We start from the raw sequence: 9,420 nt of genomic DNA, 5'->3' as shown, positions 1-9,420 counted from the left end.
ATAACGAAATTAATGTCTTAAATTAATGCGTTTCAATACATTCAGAGAAATTTTAACGAATCTACCATATATCGAAAAAATATTATTCAGTGCTACCCTGTAAATTAAAAATTTAAACATGGCGACCTGACAACAGACGCGAAAATTTAACAACAAGGACGATATTGATAGGCCGATTTACCTTGTTCTATGTTTGGGTACGAATTAATTAATGAAATGAAATGACCCCCACATGAAACATAATTTCTGGTGTATTGTAGAGTAAATTTTCTCAAATCTGACAGTGACAAGCACCTGCCATTGACACTTTAGTCTTTAGACGTTTAGTAGGGGATCTTCTTCCAATACAGTGCAGTTCTTCTAGTGGAGTATTATCTCACTATTGCCCATGTTGGGTGTGACAACAGAGGTACAAGTTCAAAACAGTCTGATGGTGCGAATAAGGGATGCTGCAGCTCAGTACCCCCTGCTTGAAAGCATCTAGTGGAGTACTATCCACTGAATACACCTTATCGCTATTTGTCTGCCAGAGCTGGACATTCCAAAGTTTCCCGTAAAATGTTGATGTTAAATAAAGTTTTCTTCATCCAAATTTAATGAAACTCATACACAATGCTAAGAACCACAACACGCAGACAAAGTTCGATTTTGAACAGTGAGTCATTTACTGTTCTAGAGTTATGCCCCTTTTTAAGCTTGAGCGGGGGTTCTTGTATCCTCAGACACATTCTTCTATTATTTATAAAGATTTTCAAAAACAATTTAAACATTTGAATATTGTAATTTTTTGATAGTGCAAGTTTGCAGTGGTACGAGTTAACATTGGTACAAGTTTATCCGTTGGTGATATATATGAGTTTGCAATGTTACTTTTTGGCTATGGGATATAATCTATACAAATTTGTGTTTTTTATGCTCCTTCTGGTGAAATAAACATTTTTGATATTTGGGAATCTACAACACTTGAACTATTGACGTCATACATTTTTACATCAATCGCTTTTCCTATGTGACGTCAGAATTTTACAGGAATATCTGTGATGTCAGGAAATGGCAGAAAAATCACTGACCGTGTGAGGGCTTTATAGTCAGTCAAGGTCATTAATAACCCCCATCATCAGCAGTAAAATTGCAACATGGTGTATAAGTTAAAAATTTGCTGGAAATAAGATGCTTTTTTATGATGTTTCATGAACACTCCATGGAGAATTTTAATTTCCAACGTGTAGTTGAAAATTTTTCATTGCCATAGTATATAAACCAAAATTGACCTTTCTACTATTTATAATTCCTTTGAGTGGTGTAACAACACAAGAATGTAATGTAAACAAAAATCTGTCCGAAACAGCTGGATTTCTCAGATAGGAACGACAGATGTTCTGCCCCATAAAGACAACAGTTAAACCATTCAATATTTATTGACTTAGTGGTAAAAAGCTGTAAGATACAAAAGAATGACTTTAGAATATAAAAATAACTGTTTAACGTTACAATGACAAAATACAATCATGCAAGAAATGGCACGAACTGCTTTCCATAGATTTAAATTTTCTGCAGAGTTGTGTTCTAATAAAACATTTTCAATAATTTCCCCATGACCGATATACTCTGCAATAGCTAAATTCGTGAAAGAAAGTATACTTAAAACAATTTTCATGTAGTAATTAAGTAAATATAAAGATCGATAACATGTGTGAGAAAGTGTGTGCTTTATCTAGGTCAGTGACCTCATGTTCGCATTCCTACCAGTTTCAGCATTAATTAAACTTGCGATGTATCATTCAACTAATGGAACAATTTAAATTCTACTGAATGTTTTCATAAAAACGATGTTTCAAAATTAAAATAAACAAACTTACACTGTAGTAGGCCACAATTTGCCCCAAACAAAGTGTAAACAAAGTGATGCTGACAAAGCAAAGATAACTCTAAATTTAACAAGAGAACAAATGTACGGTGACCAGACTTCACAACAGATAAGCACATAGATAAATAAAAAGCAAAAAGACACTAGACAAAAGCACTTACCATTACTGTGTCTGACAGCTAGTTAAAAGTCCAATTTCAACTAATAAATAAATCAGACTTAAATGTCAATCAGTACACCTTCAACAGATTTAGTGTAAAGACCTCAGAAGCAGTCTGAGAAAAACATGACCTTGCGACCTTGCCCATGCCAAAATATAAATATAGACCAATTTTAATTTTCCTTTTTATGAATGAGTTACGCTTACTTGTGCTTAGTTCTGATCTAAGGAGTCAAGCCATTTCCAACTGATTTTAATTTTATATTGTATAAGAATAGCATAAATCCAGATGAACAAAACAGCTTACTGATTTAAAACTGATTGGAATACTTTATATGAAGGCATTAACAGAAGCTCCTGTTGTAAAATTTCTTAGAAATACATGCTGGTAGTACATGAATAAGTACAGTATAAAATGGGTTTTTGCTTACATGTAAGTACAGTATTAAATGGGTTTTTACTTTGTTCTCTTAAATTAATTTCATAAACTTGTATTTATGATGATGCTTAATTGTTTCTAGCATACCACTAGTGACTAATATATAACTATTTTTTATTTGCAGGACTTAACAGGTAGCCATGACATCTAAGGTGGACTTGTCCTTAGAAAAAGGGACAACCCCTTCTCTTCCTGCTTTGAGGGAAGGACAAAGCAGCTTGATAGCACCCCTGCATGGTCCCCAATCAGTCACACCTAGACAGAAAGCATCACAATGGGCACTGGAAACAAGGCACAGGTTTGTTGGAAAAGATCAAGTTTCTTTTTAAATCAAACATTATACAACTAGTCATAAAATATTAAACTCTATGTTACAAAGTACTTTAAATTGGATTTCAACCTTAATTTGATATATTGTCACATATAATGGGCAGAAGATCACTATTGATTTTGAGGTCACAACGTCTAAGGTCAAAGTCATAGTTACTAAGAATAGAAAGAAATTTATAATGGAAAGGAGTTAACTGATCCTAACACTATAACCTTACTTGTGATTGGAATACAAGTTATAAAGATATATGGTCACATATACTGAGAGGTAGATCCCTATTGATTCCTAGGCCAGTATGTTAAGGTTCATGTAAATAGTTAATGAAAATAAACCAAAATACATGTAAGTGGATAATAGGGGTTCTCATAATTCCAGGACCAAGCTACATGGGATTGGAAACACTTGTTTTCACTTCTTTTTAAAAATGTGATTACAGATAGATGTAGAATCTTATTTAAATTTTCATTATATCTTGTCTTTGTTGTAAAATTGGAGTCACAATTGAGATATGAAACGGCCTTAGAGTATTATGCACTTATTTTTTTTTATTAGAATCAACAAGTGTATGGAGGCTAATGAAGTGAAGAAAGAAGACGTTTCATTGTTAAAGAAAGATCTTGTGGCAGTTTTCATAACTGCTTTACAACAAGACAGGTAATGTTTATACAACCTTGAAAACTCTGACCTATATATCAGGGCTTCCAAAATTATTTTTAGCCAGCCGGACATTTTATATTTTATCCCGATTTTAATCCCTTAAGACAAAATAAACAAAAGGCAATTATGGTAATCAGTTGCCGAGTTGGCCATCCCAATGATTGACATTAAAAAAAACGATATTAAACTTTCTTTGATTCAAATTTGAAGTTCTGACGTAAACTGTTAAATTGGCAGTGCATCATTCGAAGTGTGCAACATCAGCGTACTTATATCTGCCTTAGACTCTTTATTTGTGCAAATTAACGTTGTCAAAAACTTTACTTTCGTTTTTTGAAGTAATACCGGATGTTATCTTGACAATGGTAAAACATGGATCAGAGACGGATACGTAAATTCCGTGTACGTTTGCAAAGTATGAAATCTTTCTACGTTATTTCTTTCTAGAATATATTCGAAATAAACGTGAGATAAAGGTATCAATGACAATTTAAGCATTTTTTGAAGAAATTAGGATGCATAATTAAATGTCACACCTGCGCATATGCGCACACGTGTACTAGTTCAAACAGAGACATGTCTCTGGTTCAAACAACGTGGTTATATGATGATTTTTCATTTTCAACTTTTTAATTTTTTCATCAAATCATATTTGTAAACGTATTTCTGATAATTTAAATCTTTTCGACTAAATTAATTAGATGCAAACCGCTGAAATGTAAGAAAATAACTTTGAATAGACCGATCAATGTCCGGTTCAAAATAGTTTACCTGTCACCTGAACAGGTAAATTTCAGCTGTTCGACAACTAATTAGCCTTGATTAAAATGAGAAGGTATTAAAGTAGGGGTTGTTTTGATAGTACTTAATGATCATGTCACTTTTATGACCGGAAATGTGTGGCTGTTAAAGGCAAAATGTTGGGTCAAAAAGATCGCGAATTATGTTAAAATGACCGTCTCTTAAGAAAGTCTTGAAAACTAAAAAGTAGATGACCGTTTCATGCTTTTCCAAGCCGGACTTTTACCGGACATTATACAAATGTCCGGCATATATGACCGTTTTGGAAGCTTTGCTATATATATGTATATTGTACTGGTACCCCTTGTCCAATAGGTCAGCGTTTTATTGACAATGATTTTAATGTGTAAAAAAGGGACAGGAAGCATTAGCATTGATTATGACTTTACAGATACACAAAGTGATTACTTCAAGGAAAGTATATTTGCTTTTGAATTTTACTACTAAGTATGACTTTAATAAGAAAAAATTAAAATGACATAGTATTTTCTTAAATATGTTTTCAAGCGATTTTTAGTGTGAAATCATGTTTTATTATTAACACAGTGTTAATACAATATTTTTTGTTGTAGTCGAGATTCCTGGGTTTATCTCCATGAAGTTTTAGGAATAGTAGAACCTTATAAAGTATACCTGGAGAAGTTTGACCTTAAAACAGAAGTAAGTTGTATTTTATATGGTTGGTAGATATAACAAATAAATGGAGTCATAATCTTTCTATCATTTCCATAACACAGTATGATTTATTGAAAATCATTCTTGATGGTGATTAGTGAGAGACTGTGAAAGATTATTATGCTGCTATGGTTACACCTCATTCATTTCTTGATATTTTTTTTTTGTGTTTTTTTTTTTTTTTGGCCAATGAGATTAGATAAATTTTGGTCCAAGCAACCATTACTGTATAATTTCAAAGCAGAATATGAAAGTTTATCCGGAAGTGAAAAACGTACAATTAAATACAACGATGATGAAGTAGAGCAGAATATAATGGTACAACAGTGCCAGCGTTCTGAATCCATAGGTAACAAGTTAATTTGATGAAAGGACTAAGATGTAGAAAAGCACCAATTTAATACCATTGTCATAAGGAAATGGGAATTGAAAGAACAGTCAACAGAACAATAGATCAGTACCATCTAATTCAACCATTTTCATGATTTTGTTAGAATGTTTAATATTTTATTTCAGATGTACCATTACATAGAGAGACTGATTTACCATGCTGACAACAACAAAGAAAAACTTTTTGATCTACAGTTAGCAGATTCATTGTCAAAGATATTCTCAAAGGTATTTTATCTTTTTGAGCTGATTCATTGATAGTTGGTTGCTTAATGTGCAGCAGCAAATATTACATGCATGTTCAGGACGAGAACAAATTAACAATAAATACAATACAAAGTTCCTGTAATAGAGGCTGCACAGGATGAAAGTAGGGGAAATTTGGACTGCCACTGGAAAATGAGGGTATATTGGACCCTATGGACCCCTTAATGAGTTGTTGCAAGGGTTCTTAACAAGCAGAGAGCATGGCACTCTCTCTACACGATGCATCAGATTTAACGTCCCCATTCTGACAAGACATGACTATGTACTTACACATTCTGCACAGCCAAACAGACGCCCACTTTGGCAAGGGTTTTACTGCCTGTCGGAAGAATACTAAGAGTGACCATATTTCTGTTCCCCAGCCACCCTTGGTGGCTTCTGTCTGGGCTGATTCCTTGTCAGTTATGTTCTGAAAGGTAACTTATTTGTCTCAGCTCATTAGTTGACAAAAATATTTCCACAGGTAATTTATCTATCTGAGCTGATCCCTTGTCAAAAATATTCTCATAGGTAACTTATCTATTTGAGCTGATACCTTGTCAATAATAATCTCGCAGGTAACTTATCTGAGCTGATTCCTTGTCAGTAATATTCTCATAGGTAAATTATCTATCTGAGCTGATGCCTTGTCAGTAATATTCCCATAGGTAACTTATCTATCTGAGCTGGATCCTTGTCAGTAATATTCTCACAGGTAACTTATCTGTCTGAGCTGATTTCTTGTCAGTAATATTCTCATAGGTAACTTATCTATCTGAGCTGATTCCTTGTCAGTAATATTCTCATAGGTAACTTATCTGTCTGAGCTGATCTCTTGTCATTAATATTCTCATAGGTAACTTATCTATCTGAGCTGGATCCTTGTCAGTAATATTCTCACAGGTAACTTATCTGTCTGAGCTGATTTCTTGTCAGTAATATTCTCATAGGTAACTTATCTATCTGAGCTGATTCCTTGTCAGTAATATTCTCATAGGTTACTTATGTGTCTGAGCTGATACCTTGTCAGTGATATTCTCGCAAGTAAATTATCTATCTGAGCTGATCCCTTGTCAGTAATATTCTCATAGGTAAATTATCTGTCTGAGCTGGATCCTTGTCAGTAATATTTTCACAGGTAACTTATCTGTCTGAGCTGATTTCTTGTCAGTAATAGTCTCATAGGTAACTTATCTATCTGAGCTGATTTCTTGTCAGTAATATTCTCATAGGTAATTTATCTATCTGAGCTGGATCCTTGTCAGTAATATTCTCATAGGTAATTTATCTGTCTGAGCTGATTCCTTGTCAGTAATATTCTCATAGGTAATTTATCTGTCTGAGCTGATCCCTTGTCAATAATATTCTCACAGGTAAATTATCTATCTGAGCTGATATCTTCTCAGTAATATTCTCACAGGTAAATTTAATATCTGTCTGAGCTGATTTCATGTCACAATATTTCCACAGGTAACTTATCTGTTTGAATAAGTTTCTTGTCAAAAATATTCTATAAGGACACTAATCTGTCTAAGCTGCAATACCTTGTCAAAGATATTTATTAAAATATCATTAAAAAGAAATATACAATTAGTATAGAGATAAGGAGATGTCTGTATCAACTATTTTCCAGAGACCAAGTTGTTGAACATTTTGTAAAAAAAAAATAGAAGTTTGATAATAAAAAGTTTGGAATCAATGTTCAAAACATCTTTACAGACAGAGAAAAATAATACCATCATCACACTGTTATTAATGCATATAAAAGTGATTTCAGTATATTCAATTTCTTTGTAATTTGATACTTTTTAAGTAATTTTTTTATATTCTTTAATTTTTAGGAAGTAGATAAGATCCGACAAATTGGAGCATTTCCTGCCAGGAATTATTGTGCTGCACCACCAGCTCCAGTTGTCAAGATTAGTGCAGGTTCTCCCAAAAAGTCCATGCAATCACCCAGGGCATATTTCCAGCTTCCTGATGGAACAAATCCGTATAAAACTCATGTTACGGTATGTTGTCCTATGTTTTGTATCTACTTTGTATAATATTTGTGTCAGAAGTGCTTTTCTTGTTCACCTTCATCAGAAGCTGTTGAACCCAAGCATTTGAAAGGAAGGGATGTAAAAATACCAAAAACAAGTGAAGAGCTATATGACCAATAGGACGTAAAAAGGATTGCCAAATTGATCAAAAGTCATGCTAAGGGAGTTGGAACTTAAATTAAGTATTAATTTTTTTATTTATGGACAGAATTTAGATAAGTATGTTATAAATCATGTCAGTACTGAAGCACTGACTACTGAGATGATGATACTCTCAGGGACTAACGGTCCACCAGCAGGGGTATCAACCTAGGTAGTATATGGAAAAAAAAACAATGTGTAAATTTTGTTTGTCCAAAGTGTCCAGATGTTTTTCTTTCCATTGTGATCTTAATTTTATAAAACATATAAAGTTTACTGTTTTTATACGCCCATTTACGGGACGTATTATGGTATACCGTTGTACCTCCATCTGTCCGTCCGTCCGTCCGTCCGTCGTCAACATGTCGGACATTAACTCAAAAACGCTTTAACCAATTTGCTTAAAACTTTGGTGAATTGTTTATATCTATTGACGTGAGCTCCCTTTCATTTTTTATAAATTTTAGATTTTACGTTTCCGAGTTATGGGGTTTTATTCATTAAAAAAAGGGGGATTTTCCAGTTTTCGGACAATAACTCAAGAATGCTTTCACCAACTTGCAAGAAATTTTGGTTAATTGTTTATATTTATTGACATGAGCTCCCTTTGGATTTTTATAAATTTTAGATTTTACGTTTTTGAGTTATGGGGTTTTATTCATAAAATAAACGGGCGTATAAAAAGGGGGATTTTCCAGTTTTCGGACAATAACTCAAAAATGCTTTCAGCAGTTCTCATGAAACTTTGGTGAACTGTTTATATCTATTGATGTAAGCTCCCTTTAGAATTTTATAAATTTTATTTGTTTATAGTCTGACAACAGATTTACTAAGTATTGCGCAACAGCACAGTGTATTGCACAACAGCAAGAAATCTTTAATTGAATATAAATTCAATTCATATAACCAACTTCAAGTTCTTTGACTACATTTATTCAGAAACCTATAATAGATGTATGTCAAATATTTAATTACAATCCAAATTCAGACCTGTATCAAGCTTGAATATTGTGTCCATTTTTGCCCCAACTGTTCAGGGTTAGACCTCTGCGGGCGTATCCAGCTGCGCTCAGCGAAGCAGTTTATTTATTATCAATATTATATTCATCAAAGTGAAGTAGACATTCAACATGCAGAGAAATAAAAATTTACATTGCATATTTTCAGCACAGAGAAGATAAATACATGCTGACTAAACCATTAACAATAAGAGATATGAGCAGATCAATTGCAGATGTAGCCGCAGAGTTGGCTGCTCGTAAGTACTCAATCTCATATTGCTTGAGGAATATCATTCAACATTTTACTTTTTTACCTGCATCACTGTAGGTGAAAGCATGTCTAGTAACTGCTTGACTCCGTCTGTCTGTCCATCTGAACGACCTAGGTAGCAAACTTTCGTCAAAGTTTTCTTGGCTTCTATGAAAGGGAATGATTTGATATTTGGTCTGCAGCTTGAAAATGTTGAATTGTATGTAGTAAGCAATTCTTACAGCTGCCATGCAGCCACTTCCTGTTTGCAGTTTGTTTGAAATTTTGAAACACTCATTGTACAAGGATAATTTTGTCAAACTTTTCTTGGCTTCTATCAAAGGGAATAGTTAAATATTTGATCTTGAGCTTAATAATGTTGAGTTGTAGCAAGTAGGCAATTTTTATGGTAGCTGT

At 33.4% G+C, this 9,420-nt stretch overlaps 1 protein-coding gene across 15 annotated transcripts in view; it reads left to right on the top strand.

The window, feature by feature from the left end:
• The first annotated feature begins 105 nt into the window (after window positions 1–105).
• LOC127731051 (dynein heavy chain domain-containing protein 1-like) overlaps window positions 106–9,420 on the top strand; it is a 143,388-nt gene continuing 134,073 nt past the window's right edge. For all 15 annotated transcript variants that reach the window (XM_052239851.1, XM_052239839.1, XM_052239835.1 and 12 more), the window contains exons 1-7: window positions 106–197; window positions 2,591–2,764; window positions 3,350–3,451; window positions 4,828–4,915; window positions 5,447–5,548; window positions 7,408–7,578; window positions 8,920–9,010. In XM_052239851.1, coding sequence (XP_052095811.1) covers window positions 2,607–2,764; window positions 3,350–3,451; window positions 4,828–4,915; window positions 5,447–5,548; window positions 7,408–7,578; window positions 8,920–9,010 — 712 coding nt within the window. In that variant the 5' untranslated portion in view covers window positions 106–197; window positions 2,591–2,606. The remainder of the gene's footprint in view (window positions 198–2,590; window positions 2,765–3,349; window positions 3,452–4,827; window positions 4,916–5,446; window positions 5,549–7,407; window positions 7,579–8,919; window positions 9,011–9,420) is intronic.

The sequence above is a fragment of the Mytilus californianus genome, unplaced genomic scaffold (genome assembly GCF_021869535.1).
Source record: "Mytilus californianus isolate M0D057914Y unplaced genomic scaffold, xbMytCali1.0.p SCAF_2, whole genome shotgun sequence".
Taxonomy (NCBI): domain Eukaryota; kingdom Metazoa; phylum Mollusca; class Bivalvia; order Mytilida; family Mytilidae; genus Mytilus; species Mytilus californianus.
Note: the sequence above shows the minus strand (reverse complement) of the source record. Positions and strands in the feature narration are given on the sequence as shown.